This window comes from Berghia stephanieae, chromosome 1 (assembly GCF_034508935.2).
Source record: "Berghia stephanieae isolate SIO BIC M18660-M18661 chromosome 1, UCSD_Bste_1.3, whole genome shotgun sequence".
NCBI classification, from domain to species: domain Eukaryota; kingdom Metazoa; phylum Mollusca; class Gastropoda; order Nudibranchia; family Aeolidiidae; genus Berghia; species Berghia stephanieae.
In genome coordinates this window covers 26,380,422-26,399,746 of record NC_088360.1, presented here as the reverse complement: position 1 = coordinate 26,399,746, position 19,325 = coordinate 26,380,422, and the positions used below count along the sequence as shown (strand labels likewise).

General features: G+C 35.2%; 1 protein-coding gene across 1 annotated transcript; it reads right to left on the bottom strand.

Moving 5' to 3' along the window:
• Positions 1-3,363: 3,363 nt before the first annotated feature.
• Positions 3,364-14,776, bottom strand: LOC144971051 (cocaine esterase-like). Its single transcript, XM_078911385.1, has 3 exons — positions 14,330-14,776; positions 8,008-9,334; positions 3,364-7,172 (listed from the first exon to the last, which is right to left on the bottom strand). Exons 1-3 carry the CDS (start codon positions 14,565-14,567, stop codon positions 6,881-6,883), a joined length of 1,857 nt encoding a protein of 618 aa, XP_078767511.1. The 5' UTR covers positions 14,568-14,776; the 3' UTR covers positions 3,364-6,880.
• Positions 14,777-19,325: the final 4,549 nt, after the last annotated feature.

Genomic DNA, 19,325 nt, shown 5'->3' with positions numbered 1-19,325 from the left:
TCCCTTGACCTACTACTATTATTATTATTATTATTATTATTATTATTATTATTATTATTATTATTATTATTATTATTATTACCATTATTATTATTATTATTATTATTATTATTATTATTATTATTATTATTATTATTATTATTATTATTATTATTATTATTATTATATTATTATTACTACTACTAAAGACAAAATCCATAACATTCGTTCAGAACTAGATCGGCATGAACCATTTATAGATACAAATACATTCTGTGGTACCCCTTTAGACAAGTTCCAACCAGTTTCACCTAGTTTCATAAACGAGTTGATAAAAAAAGCCCCCATTAAATCCTGCGACCTTGATCCCCTACCAGCACAGCTTTTGGCCAGCTCCATCGATACATTATTACCATCCATTACATCAATCATAAATACATCCATACTGACTGGCGAAGTTCCATCGTGCTTTAAAAGTGCCCTCGTCAAACCACTTCTGAAGAAACCATCACTGGACCACAATATATTAAACAATTATCGTCCTGTATCAAATTTACCTTTTTTGTCAAAACTTTTGGAGAAGGTAGTTCTTACACAATTAACATCTCATCTTAAGAACAACAGTTTGGAACAACCCTTTCAGTCAGCCTACAAACATCAACACAGTACTGAAACGGCGCTTCTTAAAATCTTTAATGACTTGTTATGTAATGCTGATGCTAACAATATCAATGTATTATGCCTTTTAGATCTTTCAGCTGCCTTTGACACCATTGACCATGACATTTTGTTAAGAAGACTAAAAAATACGTTCGGCATAAAAAGAATTGCCCTTAAATGGTTTACATCATATTTACAGGATCGATGGCAGACTGTCGTGGTGAATGGTGTTCAGTCAGAACAAGTTTTACTAAATTTTGGAGTGCCACAAGGCTCTGTTCTTGGCCCTGTCCTTTTTACTGTATATATGCAGCCCCTTTCTAGTGTGATATCCAGATTCAATCTGAGTTATCATTTTTATGCAGATGATACGCAAATATATGATTCAGCACCCCTTAGTAATTTACAGTTCTTAATACAACGAATTACGAGCTGTTTTAATGAGATTAAATCTTGGATGTACCACAATAAGTTAAAATTAAATGATAGTAAAACTGAGATTTTAATGTGTGGAAGACCGAGTATCCTTAAACAGGCAAATAAATCACTAATTACTCTCGGAAATAGCACAATAGAATTTTCAAATAAAGCAAAAAACCTTGGCGTCATCATTGATAAAGATCTTTCCATGACAAGCCACGTGAATAACACCATACAATCTATGTACATAGAAATGAAAAAATAAGCAAAATTCGTAATTTAATACCGAAGCATATAACAGAACTGTTAATTAATTCCTTGGTTTTATCTAAATTGGACTATTGTAACTCCCTTTGGGCGAATTTAACTAAAGACAAAATTAGCAAACTTCAGGTTGCTCAAAATAACGCAGCCAGGCTCATTGTACGCAATAACAAAAAATACCCCTCAGCAACTCTTCTTCTCCGTGAGTTACATTGGCTTCCTGTTGAAAAAAGAGTTGCCTATAAGATTTGTACTGTTGTCTACAAATCCCTAAGCACGAACAGTCCCTCCTATATTAAAGACCTTCTAAACATATATGTCCCCAATAGAAACTTGAGGTCAAGCAATGACCAATCAATCCTTGTCAAACCTAAGCCATTGCGTAAAATAGGTGAACAGTCTTTTCAATTTTCGGCCCCCCATTTTTGGAACTCTCTCCCGTCACACGTGAGATGCTCGGATTCGTTGACAACGTTCAAATCTCGCTTAAAGTTTTATCTTTTTACGTCATAATGTTGCAATATTATTTTCATATTTTGTTGTTGTTAAATTGAATTCGTATCACGTTTCCTTCACACTTGTCTCACTGTAATATGTTTTGTTTTATATCACTGTAAAGCGCTTAGAGCCTGTGACAACGGGGTAAAGCGCTATATAAATGCCATTTATTATTATTATTATTACTACTACTACTACTACTATTACTGTTATTATTATTCTCGCCAACATATCCAGTAACGTGCTCAAAGCTCTTTACAACGCGTCTGCAGCCGACCACAACACTTAACATGCAGAGCGGGACACGACAGGACGGAGAAAAGACTACTAACGGACATCTGATTACGGTGAGTAATGTGAGTAAAGAACCTTTTTACCGAGGACTCAACTATGCGCCGAGCCAAGCAATCGTGCTCAAAGTGCTTTACACCGCTTATGCAGCCAACAGCAACACTTAACACGCGGGGCGGGACATGACAGGACGGAAAAAAAAAAACACTAGTAACAGCCATGTACTCGTTTTCAATGCACTACTCAAGGGATGCAACTCAAGAATATAACATAGGGTGTACAAATACCGAGGATTAATTCCCTTGACCTACTACTATTATTATTATTATTATTATTATTATTATTATTATTATTATTATTATTATTATTACCATTATTATTATTATTATTATTATTATTATTATTATTATTATTATTATTATTATTATTATTATTATTATTATTATTATTATTATTATTATTATTATTATTATTATTACTACTACTACTACTACTACTACTATTACTGTTATTATTATTCTCGCCAACATATCCAGTAACGTGCTCAAAGCTCTTTACAACGCGTCTGCAGCCGACCACAACACTTAACATGCAGAGCGGGACACGACAGGACGGAGAAAAGACTACTAACGGACATCTGATTACGGTGAGTAATGTGAGTAAAGAACCTTTTTACCGAGGACTCAACTATGCGCCGAGCCAAGCAATCGTGCTCAAAGTTCTTTACACCGCTTATGCAGCCAACAGCAACACTTAACACGCGGGGCGGGACACGACAGGACGGAAAAAAAAAACACTAGTAACAGCCATGTACTCGTTTTCAATGCACTACTCAAGGGATGCAACTCAAGAATATAACATAGGGTGTACAAATACCAATGATTAATTCCCTTGACAGTTGAGTCCTTAAAAAAGGCTCTTTACTCACACTCTCTCGCTGTCCTTAGGTTTAATTAAACGAAGTGGTTATTTGTACTACCACTACAAATAGCGAAAACTACTGCTTTTCACTATTTGTACTCCCAGAACTCTTATGTGTTTAAAGTTGCAAACCACCGCTCCTTTACCTATTTGTAGCTACTCCCAGCACTCTTATGCGTTTAAAGTTGCATTTGTGAGCTTTCAAGGACCAGCCGAACCGCCTCCACTTTTCGCGGTCTTTCTTTGAGAAGTGTGAAGCAAAAAAAAAAAATGGCCCTCTGGGTAAACGAGACATTCTCATCTTTTCTCCAATTTGAAAACATTCGAAAATGAGAATAATGTACTTTTTATTAAAAAGTCAACAAAGAAGGTAAGTAAAATAGATACGACAATTTTTTTCCTTAATTAAGTGGCAACTCATTTCTCGTCATTCTCCCTCTAACTCTATCATCTAGGAAAATATGTGACCAAAACACAGCAACCCAATGGATAATCAAGTATAATTCAGAAACGGCCTCAGATATAACTTTGAAAGTTTTACATATGTGGTAATTCAACATCTCTGTAATACATTGCAAACAGAAAAAAAAATTATTTATTGAGAGTGAAAGGTATAGTTTAGAGCTGAAACAGTTGAAATCAAGGAAAAATAGACCACGACCATGCAAATGAATGACCTATTGGAATTTTGGAAAAGTCGACAATTAAATATTTATTCACATGTAGATAGACCAAATACACCACTGAATCGGCGTCATTTAGTTGTTCACTTTGAACTTTTCAAAATGAAAATAGACCTCATAAAAGCAGAGATATGGATTGATAAATGTTTGAGGTGGTGTATTAGTGTTTAATTAAAATGATCGAAAATAGGTGATTTTAAAAACTTCCGCTCCCCCGTTCCCCGAAATTGGACAGACGTAAGTCAAAGGATGAAAAACGTCAAAATCAGCAGTGAAAAATCAATCGGAAAAAAAAGGAAGAGAATTGTAAATTATAAAATGAATGCATGGACATGAAAACGCCAATTAATTGAATAATGTAAAACAAAAATAACTTCCATAAATGGAATGTATTGTAAGATATAAAGATGTAAAGTTTTGATGTGGATTGACGAAGTTATCTCTCAAACGCAGCAGACGACAGGAAGTGAATCAGTATAAGAAAATGGCAGCTTTTGTAAACAATCGAGGCCAATAACTGTTTTTTGGGGAGCTCTAACTTTTGAGTGCAAACATATTTTGCTCTGAAATTTTCAGAGAAACTACTTTAATGTGTATCTCAGAAGGACCATCTCTGGTTTAAAAGTTATAAGCGTTTAACAGTCAAGTATGTCATTTTGATCTTAGCGGATTGACCCAGAGATAATATGATAAATTACAAGGGACGCTATCCATTCTTTAAGACATCACGTGTCTGCTAATTAATACAGTTACCTCCTTTGTCTTTATTTTTCTCTCCACTCTCCGTGCGAGTAAAACTGGATTGTCTGAACACACCCGTGCCCATCAGCAAATTAATGTACAAGTGGGATGTATTTAGATTGAGTGACTCCTTATCTTTTTGAAAAAGGTAAAATGTAAGTTTCTTGGTCTGTGTCTCACAATGTCTGGCTTTTGATGTGTTACGGGTTAGTCGAATGATATAGAAATCTACATAATAATACAAAGATGTTTTTCGTTTTAAAAAATGAGAAATCACTCAAGTTTACGACATTAAATTTAAATTCATTGATAATAATGTGAAAATGAATGTAAGCTTCAATTTAACTACAAGCGGAATATATGCGCTATATTAAATATATGTTTTTATTTATTTATTTGTTTTGTTTTTTATGGAAGTGATGAGATTAGTATAATAATTTAATAGTAAGTAAAATATATATGTAAATATGACACATTTAACAGTAATAAACAATTTTTTAAAAGGAAAGAAAGGAAAGAAAGAAGCCGTAGACGTCTACATGACCAGGAACGTTTCGTGATGAAAAACCCCTCCCTATACCCAAGACTGTTCTCGTCAATCCAGCGGAAACTGCGTACCTGTGTGAAGAATATGTAGGCATTAAGTTAACTCACTCAGTCCTAGAGATGTTTGCTACTTTTCAAAATTGGAAAAAATGTAATAAAAATAAGCATGTACATAGATAGATAGTTGTATTCAAATATCATTAACATGTAAAAACTAAAATCATTACCTGTGATACTAGATACGCCTATAATTTGTCTCAAAAGAAATGTAATCAATAGACATGGGCGTAAAAGTAACCCGGGTAAACTACGGATAATATAGTGGGTATTAGGGTTGAGTGAGTTAAGTTAAGTCGTTCCAACTATCGGGTTGACCTCTGCTGTGTTATGGTAACACGTCAAACCGGTAATCAGGAGGTATGGGGTTCGATCCCCAGACGGGACAGGTTGAATTTTGGGATGATTTTTTCTTCTATGTTTCTCCCTGCTTTGCCTGGCACTGTTTCAAACACGCCTTTTCAGATTTTCACCCAAACACAAACATGGGACCCCCACCAAGAAATATACACTCAAATCGGGAAGAAAATGTTGCTGTTAAAAACTGGTTCCTATTTCATTGGAAATGTAAAACTACTCTTCCGGAGGCCTGGATACAGAACTTGTGTAATTCATCTTCTACTTTAGAAGTGACTGCATCTCATTTTCTAGTCTAAATATATGCCGGTCGTCAATAAAGATCATCCATCCTCGCTCTTTTACATCCCGTAGTACTAAGAATATACCTATACATCCTGCTACTAAAATAGTTATGCCATCTTTATGTAACCTATTAATTTTTAGTACTCCGATGGATTGGTTCCATACACACTCCCAAGGAGTTAAGAAACAAAAGAGTAGAGGGTTTGATGTTTTCCCTATTGTAATGATGTATATATGTACATAATATTGACAATAAATGTTAGTGTAATTACACAAAGAGTTTATTTACATGAGTAAAATAGCATCTTCAATTAAAAGGAAACAACAATCTGGCCATCTATCTCTATATGTACATAATATTGACAATATAATTATGGCGTAATTACACACAGAGTTTATTTACATGAGTAAAATAGCATCTACAATTAAAGGAAACAACGATCTGGCCATCCATCTCTATATGTACATAATATTGACAATTAATGATGGCGTAATTACACACAGAGTTTATTTACATGAGTAAAATAGCATCTTCAATTAAAAGGAAACAACGATCTGGCCATCTATCTCAATCAACAAAAGACCCCAGACAAACCCAATGTACCAGGGGGGGGGGGGGGGGGAGGAGGGTGATTTGGAAATGATATTGAGGGATAAAAGAGACACAGGGGAGTGTCTGAACAGAGGAGAACTGATATAATCCCGTCACTGGTGTCGATAATTTCCTATCCCTCCTCTACCCCCAAGTATATCAATGGTTCTTGCTTAGGAATTCTTTATAAAGGAATAAAATAATCAATCTAATAAACATTCTTTATAAAGGAATAAAATAATAAACATTCTTTATAAAGGAATAAAATAATCAATCTAATAAACGGGAATCATCCAGGCTGTCATAGAGATCAATGGCCACAGACTAGAAAAGTAATGCTAGAAGCTAGAGTATCTCGTTTAAATGTACACATTCCATTCAATTGGATAATTAGAACATGGATATATAAAATGTTTAAAATGCATAAACATCGACACTAAAATTAACATTTTGATTAATAAATCGGTTAATTTTGAATGGACACTAATATTAAGATAAAAATATTTTTTGCGTCATTTTTTTTCTCCGAAACAGCGTATGTAGACATCGCTGCCATTTTGAAATTGTTGAATAATATTTAACCAAATCAGAATAAAAAGCGGGAAGTAATAATAGAAAACAGCCCAAAAAGGAAAACTAGAATGTATGGGGAAGGTGCTAAAAATGGGACACCATTGATGCCGCATTGGGTGTTAGTGTTTTCCGCATCTAAAGTTCCCATCAAATTTGGCACGGTGTGCAACCAGAGATCTTGTTTGTCTTTCTCCAGAAAACTTCCAATCCATGGCTTGTCGTTGAAATTCAGGTACCGAGGATTGCTGACATCGTATCTCGGCCAACTGCACGAAATATAGTCTTTCAGAGCATGCTCAGGATTTCTGAAAATGAATGCAGACAAAACGAGGTTTTAACAGATATGAAAAAAAATATGATATAACGTAAAATGAACATTTTTGGATGTCCATGGATTTACCAGTGAGAAAAATGCTCATCCAGCGTCCTTTTTGTACAGCGCTCTGGTCATATTCCTCACCGTCTATGACCAGAGATTCATTCACACCAATGCCTATGGAATCATGTGTGTAAAGCATCGTACCAAAGGACAGAACGCCGAAGCGAGAGTTTTGGGAGTATTCCCTACCTGGTCACTGACCGTCTCAATATAACTTGTATTGCACGAATAGATACCTCAACATAATATATTCGTTTCAATAATTATTCTATCTGCATAGCAGATTTTAACTTCTAAGAACAATTACTGACCGACGGATATCTTGAGCGGGTGGGAATTCTTTTTTGAAGGAAATTAAACTTTGTCATATCTTCTATGAGTTATATAACTATTTTTTGCTATTCACAATTTAAAAAAAAATAATCATTAAAATTACCTACAAAATGTCATTGTTGTTTTTCTTGTGCATAATAAGACATACATTCTAACATTATGGTTGGAGTTGACGATACTGGCGCTGAAATTACTTAAATGAGTCGCAAGCGGCTAAAAACCCTTAAAAACAAAAACAACAACAACAAGCACAACAACAACAACAAAGAACAGAGTTGATGATTTAATCAGATAACACAACAAACTGTCAGCAATTCCTCCACAGTTAAGCCGTGCTGGTTCTTTTTAAGATGTGATATTGGAATTTAACACGTGAGATGTGAAAAAAATAATTCGTATGTAAAGAAGGAATGAAAATATTAACTCACCCTGAACGAATAAATTCTCCAATGAGAGAAGAGAACATCTTTTTAACCTCTAAATCTTCTTCATTCAAATCCTCTTGCATCCCAGCGTGGATTAATTTTTCAAGATTGCTCGTGTCCATGTCAAACCAGAAAAGAAGGTCTGCTCCGTGTGGTGTACCAGTGTGAGAACCTTTCATGAAGTTTGGAAAATAGTTGAAATATATCAGGTAAGAATTGCAAGTTTTGCGTTTCGATGCAGCCCTTAGGAGATCAATGGAAGGGAGGAAATAGCCCACGTCTGTCGTCATTTCAACGAAGGCACGTTCATCCAAAAACCTCCTTTTATAAAATCTATTAATGGCATTTGATGCATTTTTGTCAGATGAAGCTGCTTCTCCGAGCCTTGATTTAATGTGATTATTTTCGATACGTTTAAGATATGACTTCAAAGTGGTTTGTTTTTCCTCATCTGATGGCCCCTGGTCCATGGACACAACCATTTTAATTGACTGTAAGTAGCCGTCAGAGGATACGGCCTCGTTGTTATTGAATCCAGTTAAATAGGTACGCTCATAAAAGCCAATGGAATCGAGATATTCTTCGTCAACGATAAGCTTGGCCGGCAAATCTGGAATAAAGTCACCATCCACCCGCGGTGTGAATTGAACATCAATCAATGAATAACCACTGAATGCGGTTAATGCAGCAAATGGGACATTCCTCAAGCAATCTATTACAGTAGTGCTTTCTTTCACATTAATGTAATCGTCAATGGATTTTCCCCAACAGCCTGTAGACTTGGCGACAGACAAGGCGTGGCTTTGAGCATTGAATGATATGGCAAAATTCGATGTCCCCGTGCCACTTTGTGCATACGCCTTGGAAAATAGTCCCTTATTACGAGGCGAAATGATTTGTAATCCTACTGATGCAGCACCTGCCGATTCTCCTGCAATTGTAATGTCATCAGGGTCTCCGCCAAATGCCCGGATGTTGTCTTTGACCCATTTAATGGCGAGTTGTTGATCCCAAAGACCATAATTTCCTAGGGCCGCCTCGTTCTCCAGGCTGAGAAATCCCAAAATACCAATTCTGTAATTCACAGTGACAACAACAACGTCTTGAGTTATAACAAAGGATTTTGGATCGTGAAATGTACTGAAGGCCAGTCTAAAACCTCCGCCGTGAATAAAAACCAAAACTTTCTTCGAATCATTGGCTTTGTCTATGCTTTTGGTGTAAATATTTAAAATTAAACAATCCTCTGTAAAATCCTTTTCGCCAATTGTCGCGGAGTCAGGATGAGGGCAGATGATTTTATCGTCTTTGGTTGCATCAAATGTCTCCACTGTTGAAGGAAAATGAGAAAAGCGTGGATTGGTTGTTTGTTTGTTTTTAAATCGCATGCCTGGCCAAAACAAATTTATGATAAAATATCTTGTCTAAATTGTGTGTGTGTGTGTGTGTGTGTATGTGTGTGTGTGTTTTTGTGTTTGTGTGGGAGAGAGTATAAATCTAGTATTTAAAACACATTTCAACTTAACAGTTGACTTCATGTCAGCCAAATTGATTTAGAGTAGATAACATGTGCATTTCATAAGAAACAAAACTAACTGATCTCTTTATCGATTTCGATTTTCTCGTTAGTACTGCTACGTTATTTCTCTACAAAATATTATCTTGAAGATCCAATGATTCGTTCATGTGAGATTGGTTTGATACTCGGAGGACTTGAGCTTTAATCCAGGTTACGATGGAATTTTATAATGTCATCTGCACTCCAAGAAGTGACAAGTAGCTTAGTAATAGTAATTTAGAGCTAGCAGAAAATTATTCGTCTGTGGTTAGGTGTTTGCTACTTTTTCAATGGAAGGATTCGAATTTTAAATATGAGAGACCAGTCCGAAATGCTATTCTTTCTCTTATGAGGGGATGCGAGATTAATTCAATATTTATACTTTCAAATCAAATTTGGGAGAATTTATGATAGACAAAGCCCTGCCAAGGGGTTCGGGATTGTTCGGTACGATTAAAAAGAAAAACGTATTTGGCTGTATATTTAATTCATGAAATTAAGTTACCTTACCGCCATCTCCGTTATTTTCTAGGTTCAGAATAATGGTCAATTAATAAAAATGTGTCAGCAAAACAGAGACAAACAAAAGCAAATAAAAACAAACAAACAAACAAACAAACAAATAAACAGACAGAGAGAAACGACATTAGCCTGCTGCTCATTCCTTTTCTCATCGATAAATCAGCAGAAGACGCACATGCGCGCGGCAATTGGATTCAATAGTCTGATGTCACGTCGCCCAGCAAACGGCGAGCAACGTGGTTCTAAACAAAGAAAATTGGTACTTTTTTATTCTTCATGCTGGCTAGAACTTTTCATATGTCATGTGATCAGAATGTATAAAATTCAAAACATGATCATATTTATAATGTTTTTCTCCTCTGGATACACTTTTATGCTCGTCGGAGAAATATTTCATAAGGGCGTCGGCCATTGTTCCGATAGCTTAGAGCCAGTTACTAAGTAACCATGCGTCATTTCAAGAGAATAGACGTCATGACTGTTGAAGTGTATTGATGGCTTATGCCCCAAAACTGATCTAATTTCTTGGACTTCCTTGCAGAAAATGACGCGATCTCGAATATTCTGTCGCGTCACTGAATGGTCTCTTGTTTGTGTTTCTTAAGGCATATTTATTCTTATCACTTTTGAAAATTATCTTTTTAAAAGTACTTTCGCTTTTAACTTTATTGGTAAATTTATCCTCGAGTAACGTGCTATGTGGTGGAGTGGTATGACCCTCGCTTTCGGATCGGAAGGTCATGGGTTCGAGCCTCGCGCTCGGCGCATAGTTGAGTCCTTGGAAAAGGCTCTTTACTCACATTCTCTCACCGTACTCGGGTGTAAAATGAGTACCTGGCCGTGAACAGCGTTGTCTTTGTCCGAAAAATTGTAATATCGCCTAACAGGCGTCATGTCCCGTCCTACATGTTAAATGCTGCTGTTGACCAGGGACTCCTTGTAAAGCGCTTTGAGCACGTTTAGTGGATATTGGGTTATATAAAAGCTCAATTTTAACGACAGCTCTTGATGTCACCCTAAGAAGAGTGCCCTTGAGCTAGAGCGAGATGACGTTCTCAAGGCCACAAACACAGCTAGTAGGTTGTGAACCAAGTACCCCATGATAACGAGGCGAAGACACTACCCCTTATTGTCTTATATCAGTGCCTACTTTACTTAAATAATTTATTTAATCTAAATTTGACGACGATTCCGTTTGCCTAAAATAAACTCTCGACTGATTACTTCAATAATGCGCCCTGCATAATACCCCCTTTGTATATAATATAATAATATAATATATGTACATTTATATAGAGCTTCAAAGTATCATTACCGTGTGTGGAGTAAAGCGTGCGTTCTACCAATTGGTACCTCCAATAATATATATATATATATATATATATATATATATATATATATATAATATATATATATATTTATATATATTGGTTCCTTGGTGCAATGACGTAATGATTTATATATATATATATATATATATATATATATATATATATATATATATATATATATATATATATATATAAATCATTACGTCATTACACCAAGGAACCAAACAGAAGAAGCGAGTTACTACACACAGTTCGTGAATTTTTGAAAAATAATGTATATTTCCCTTTGACTTGAAATACCAATAGCTCTGCGAAACAGGTTGGAGTAGTTATGATGACATAATATATCAGAATTTAAGTCCACGGGACATATTATAATATATTTTAAAAAAAACAAGTTTGACACAGTTATCAAACGTGAGTGACCAGTGACCTCCCCTTTCTTTGATCTTCTGTGATCTCACCATAACGTGAAGGGAAACAGGGATTGGTCATTCAATCTCTCTAATGCGAAGGGATTCTAAAATCCAATTCGTATTAATTATACAAGGCCAAATATTCCCCTTTTAACTGCATATTATAATAATAATATTAGCATAGGTAGGGTTGAGGGAAATCTACTAACATGAAAGAAAGAAGAGTCATAAATTTTGAGACACACTGCTTAGATACTGATTTCTTCTCTTGCTAATCGAAACCAAATTATGTTTTGCAATTTTAACTAAATGGTTTTACCATTTTAAAGGGGAATATTGAACTGTGTTCACTGGCAATTATTAGTGGATGGGTCCAATGTAAAGAGGAAAACTGAATGGGAATTTCAAAAACCTTCGTCGATTATAAGACCAAAAAAAAAAAATATATTAATAATAATAATACATTTATTATTTTTTTTAAAGACACATTTAATTAACTGATTTCTGGGCCACCAAAAATCTGACTTGCAATGTAATTCTTGAAACTTAAGATTTAAAAAAAATTAAAGCAGGTGCTCAGTTTTGACCTGAGCAAGGTGAGAGAATGTGAGTAAAGAGCCTTTTCCAATGACTCAACTATGCATGAGCCGCTCAGAGCGGGACTCGAACCCTGGACCTTCCCGTCCGATGGCGAGTGTTATACATATACCACTACCACAACCATATAATATATTATGTGATTATATAACATCTACAACTAGTTCATGGGACCAGCTTTGCACTCACTGAACAGAGATAAAGGGAATGATATGTCATATCTAAAATTACAAAGCCTAATAGTGGACATAACCCGGTTATTTGGGCGAAGCTAGGATAATGATGATGATAGAGATTCTAAAAACAGAAACTCTCGCATTCTCACACACCGTACCGTACCTACAATATTAGTGAAGATTCCTGGAGTTGTTATAATGGTCTTCCTAATGCAAAGGTCATGTGCCGAAAGGTTATGGCTTAAACAACAGAATATGAATGCATACGTTGTTATTATCTTACGGGGGACACAGGTCAAGGAAATGTCATACTGATTGATGTATGATGCTGGTGAGGGTAAAATTGTTTCTATATTGGTCTAAAGGCCTACCATGTACGTGTATAACTGATAATAAAGTATTGTATTTTAAACCATCGCTGGATGCTGCAGAGAACTTTAATAGTTATAACTTACCATTAGAGGAACTTTAAATCAAAATTTGTTTAGTAAATAATAAAAATAATAATAATAATATCTAAATAATAATAATAATAATAATAATAATAATAATAATAATAATAATAATAATAATAATAATAAAAGTAATAATAATAATAATAATATAATAGTATATAGTAGTAGTAGTAGTATAGTAGTAGTAGTAGTAGTAGTAGTAGTAGTAGTAGTAGTAGTCGTAAGTAGTAGTAGTAGTAGTAGTAGTAGTAGTAGTAGTAGTAGTAGTAGTAGTAGTAGTAGTAGTGGTAGTAGTAGTAGGTAGTAGTAGTAAGTAGTAGTAGTAGTAGTAGTAGTAGTAGTAGTAGTAGTAGTAGTAGTAGTAGTAGTAGTAGTACTAGTAGCAGCAGCAGCAGTAGTAGTAGTAGTAGTAGTAGTAGTAGTAGTAGTAGTAGTAGTAGTAGTAGTAGTAGTAGTAGTAGTAGTAGTAGTATATCATTGTTTTATTGATGTTGTTGGACTTATTGTGTTGTAGAAAATAAACTTAATAAATACCTGGGACTCTTTCATACCTGAGTCGAGTTTTAAGGTAAAGTTTGTAATGTACCGTAATCAAGGACTCAGTACCGTGGAAAGAGTTTTGCAATCAGTTCATCCGTTCACTAAACATGCTCATCATCGCTTGTATTTTTCAAGGCGGGACATCCTAGCGCTATGCAACAGTGTAATAGTAGCAGCAGCAGTAATAGTGTTAGTTGTAGTAGCGTGGTAGTAGTGAAGAAGATGGTGGTGGTGATGATGATGATAATGATGATGATGATGATGATGATGATGATGACGATGAGGATGATGATGATGATGATGATGATGATGATGATGATGATGATGATGATGATGATGATGATGATGATAATAATAATGATAAGTATAGTAAAGAAAATCAATTCAATTTTTGTTTGTTTCTTTATTTGTTATTGCTTTTGGCTTGTTTTTGTTGGGGTATTTTGTTTGTTTCTTTATTTGTTATTGCTTTTGGCTTGTTTTTGTTGGGGTATTTTGTTTGTTTCTTTATTTGTTATTGCTTTTGGCTTGTTTTTGTTGGGGTATTTTGTTTGTTTCTTTTTCTTTTTCTTATATTTTTATTAGTTGTTCCGTTTTTGTTTTGTTTAGATGTTTTCTTTTGTTTTGGTTTTGGTTTTTCATTTGTTTGTCTTTAAATATATGTAATTTTTTATTCCTTTTTTTTTGTATTTGTTGTTGATTCGAGTATAATTTTTTTTAAACAACTCACCAATCTTAGGATGTGGTTGTGGTTTGGTAAACCTGAGATCGCCCAGTGGAGGTTTGGCGTAGGGAATTCCTTTAAAGGAGAGATAAGATTGTCCAGTAATCTTATCCGTCTTCTTGGCGCCTTGTATTTTGCCGAAAGGCGAATCCACCATTACCGTATTTACATTAACTATCAGATCACACAATGTCATTAAATAAACAATGCATCCACACAATAGGAATTTCTTTATTAGCTCCATGTTATCTATTATAGTACAACAAATCACAATATTTGGGGGACTAAAAGCGTATTTAATGCTTTCAGTTATTATGCCTAAGACAGTAGAGAAAATACAGTAATTCGGAAGGCAGATATTAGAATAATTATTATCATGCCATTCATAAAATACCAACAAATCAGAACCACGAAAAGTAACCACGGGCCTCTATCATTATGAAGTGTGACCACAAAAAGCCCAAACGCGATGGAAGATTATTGTTAACACATGCAGGCGGGTGTTTCACTGCTGAGAACGCAGGAATCTTCGTTGAAGGCAGCCAAATATTGACAAAGATGTTTCATAGGTCTTACTTGCTTTGTGTAATGTGAAATTTAGTCCATTTATTATAATCAAAATGTGTAAGTAACAAACAATAGCATTACACAACTAACTAGATCATAATAATTTGTCATAGTGTTGTGTTATTAGTTTCCTTTTTTTATTATGGCTTACGAATAGTTTATCTGACTTCCAAAGGTGTGGAGTGTCCTAATGTCCAAGGCAAGGTTGCCAGTTTTTCAATTTAATACCAAATCCCAATATTCGACATGTGAGCTCGTTATAAAAAACCAAAACACACATTTGATATTTTAATATTCTCTTTTCGAATTAGCTTATATTTTTCTAACAACTTATCTCATTACTTGATAGATAATAATATGTGATCTATCGTCTCTATATGGCATTATGCGGGGTGAACCTGATACCAGAAAGTGACCAGGGAGTGAATAGATAAGAAATGAGAAATCTTGTTGTTTTGTTGTTTTTCCTTTTAGTTTTTGTCATTTATTAGGATTTTGTTTTCATTTACTTTTTTTATTTTTTTATTTTTTGTCTTTTTTTTCTTTTCGTTTTTTTTTTTTTTTTCTGCTTGTTTGGAGTTTGAGTTTTAAAAAACATTTTTTTTTACTCTAGATGTTTTACTTTTTATTTGTTTGTTTGTTTGTTTTTGTTTTCCTTGTTGCTGTTGTTGATGTTGTTGTTGTTTTGTTTCGTTTTGTTTTGTTTATGTTTTGTTTCTGTTTTTTCTTCTTTCATTTGAACAATCTTCTATATTGATTCTATTCAATACAGTCTACACGTTTCATATTTTGACAGTAGATAATTTAATTTTCTGCACATCTAAACTACTCTAACGTAACAAGACGGTTTGTCACGTGACGTCAATGACACAAATTCCAATAATTCTTATTACCATGAACATTTTAAAGGGTAATAGTTTTCTAGAGTTACGAATAGTAATAAGCATGGCGATCATTTATTTTTTATAATTATATTGATATATATTGACCGTTTTCATATGCTATGCGCTTCTTCCGCTTGTATTTGTTAATAAAAAAAATGAAAAGGAAGTTGGTAAAGACTTGTTAAAGATTAACCAGTATTTGGATTTAAAAAATAAAGTTATGATTGTTATATTTGAAGATATTTTTTATTGATAAATAAATCTGCAATTTTTTTTCTGTATCTTGTTTGGCATTCTTTAATAAACACAATCTGAAAACCCTTGTCGATCGCACGTCCTCAGCAATCGCGGGTTCTTCGTAGAGCTCGTTGCCAATCCAATTTTTTTTAGACAAACCATTCAGTCACCCTTCCTCCTCCTCCTCCTCCTCCTCCTCCTCCTCCTCCACCTGCTGCCCCCCCCCCCCTTCTCCTCCTCCTCCTGCCCCCCTCCTCCTCCTCCTGTCCCCCCCCCACCCTCCCCCTCATGCTTCCCCCCCTCTCCTTCCCCCCCCCCCAACCCACTCCCCAAACATGGCCTATTTAGAGTTGAGATTCCAGTTAACTGACCTTTCGTCCCCGTCCAAATCCAAATAAGCCACCCCACCCTCTCACCATCTGGCGTGAGAAGCTGTTGATCGATGGGTTTTTGTGCTGCTTCATCTTTCAACCAATCACCATTGGAACCGACGCCCAAGTATAGGGGATGTCCCGTTTCATTTGTAATGTCTTCATTGTGAATATAATCCTTCCTCATGGTCCCATATTTCAGTATTAAGTAGTTCTTGTACTATCATTGCTAATGCCTAAATGGTGAAATTTAACTTTATAAGGTCCTTGTAAAAGCATATGCCATATAGATAGTATGCGCTTGGCTAAGAAGCTCACAACATTGCCATACGGAAGTATAACGTACCAACACACAAAACTCTTTTAGAAACCTTTATAGTCTGGATAATACAGTTAAGTGAGAATTACTCATAAACGTGGATGTCAAAAAAAAAAACAATAACAAAGGCCCGAGTTACGTCAACTTCATTCTATCTATACGAGTGTTCCAGACTCGATGGCGGACAAAAAGCAACGAAGTCAACAAAAGCCGCTTAACGCAAAGCGAATTATTGTTTTTAAATATGCACATTCCAAATAAACAAACAATCAAACAAACAAAAAAAAACAAACAATCTCCACTTATTATAGTATAATTTACCAAATGAAGAGATATCCCTTGTTTGCTAGTTTACAATTTATAAAAAAGGCTCCACATGCGTTCTGTCAAAGAAATGTTGAAAAGAATTCCCTCTTTTGTGGTATGATAGATCTCACAACCATAAATTCTTCTTAATTTCTTAGCTCATGAATGTATAGAATTTTTTTAAACTGACCATTGGCCTTTGACATTGCCCAAAAAATGCACATACGTAGAAAAATCCTCGTAGTCTCAACTCTGTCAAGTACCAAGCATGCCTTGTTTTTCTCACTAGAGCTAGAAAATGAAATGGCTTCATTTTTAATTCATCATTGAAGATTCTACGAACCGAGGACCTTTTAAGTCCAAATTCATTACTGTGCCTTCGAAAAGACAGAAGAATTGCAAAAATTTGCGCCATTGCAACCAACGCCTGAACAGCTTCCACATGATGGTCATTTCGCACTGATTTGATGATGCCATGCACCTTGCTCTAATGGCTTAGTGAAAGACAATCCTAAAGGTTAAATCGCTCACAGCGCCTATGAATGGTTTCCTCGTGTAAAGTAGATCTCTAGATATTTGGAATCGACCACATAATATTGGCAATAACAGTTGAATGTGTTGATTTCAAATCAGCGTATTTCCGTACGCAAATTATGTGTTTACCTAATTACAATTCAAGGCCTCCCTGACAAAATGATACTTCTCAATATGCTGAAATATATTATGTTCGTGTTATATAGTGTCCGAATGACTCTTTTTTCTTATTTTATTAGCCTAGAGTTCACTTCTGTCATTGCTATGTATTTTATCACAGTTCTCATGTTATATCACGAATGTTCTGGCCGTAGGGCCTTCATGATAATGTCCAAAATTAAACAGTTATTAAAGCTGTAAATCAGCAAGAGGCAATCATGTCGTACCCCTCGAGATTTTGTTGAACCGTAGATAGTTCATCTAATATGTTTATCTGCGACAGATGGTCCAGTGTACCGTATACTTTGGCAAAACAACACTTTTTTCATTTTGACTAGAAATATTTTTTTTATTTTCAAGTATCAATGACCGTCGACTTGCAAACTTCAAAGAGCTTTTGGCAAGATGGAGGTCATTTTTATTGGTTGATAATTGAATTTTTTGCCATTTCTAAAATATGTGTTTTGTCGGGAGAGTATTTATCTTTAAGGGCGTTTTATATAATGGCGATCATTATATTGTGTGAGTATTATATGACATTCTGCCAACAATGACTAGTTATAACACATTTTATTCTTTTCGGTCATTAAATTAGATCTAGATCTATATGCATCCATAAAAATACCCGTCTACAAATTTGTACAAAAGGCTTACATTTGACACTTTAAAAAAAAACCATTGCGGTCAGCGGCTTAGGTTGTTGCTTCTTTCATAACATCTGCAATGACGATCAGAACACTAATTTTGAAGTACTTTGACATAGACCAAATTTTAGTCTGCTTATAGAAGTATTGCACAATGAAACCGCTGTCTCTTTTAGCGTTCTGATGCCTGACGTCTGCACGTGTATCGCCTCTAACACGCCTAATGGACCACAGCAGCTGTAGGTGCTTTTCCTACACGATGACAGGTAATTTCTCTGTAAAGCTCTTTCTAAATATAGATCGTCGTGAAGCCTAGATCGGATTCGAACTTGAAGGTCGTATCCTAAGGTCAAACCTAGCTGGGCCCTTTTTTTTCAAAATAATGTAAAATCCACAAAAATGTACTCAGAACATAGCAATGTAGAGAGTGTATAGAGTATAGACAGCATTGACTCAGAACGATTTACACGGGGTCCCAAGCATAGAGAATCCTAGTCTGTGGTCCCAAGCCATCAGAAACGCATGGCGTTATCACAATAAATCACACACACTCACTCACTCACTCTATCCCATGACCGGGGGACTCTCGGGATGCAGATTCACGATTCGGCGCCACTCACCACGGTCTTGGGCTTTCCTCATTAGATTGTTTCACATCAATCCTGTCCAATATTTAATGTTATCCTGCTTTACTTTCCTCTGTCTCTCTCTTTTTCGGCAGCCTTCTACTGTGCCCTGAATATTGTCTTGCATAAGCTTTCGTGTCTTACGAGGTGACCAAACCAAGACAATTTCCTTCTCTTTACCATTGCAAGTAGTGGTTCTTGCATTCCTGCCAGTTCTTTTACTTCGTCCAGAACACTTACATTGGTCCTATGTTCCAAATATGATATTTTAGTAGTTTTCGGTAGCCTCTGAGCTGGAATGCGCGAACTCTCCTTTCCTTCGGCATGGCGTTATCACAATAAATCAAAGATAATT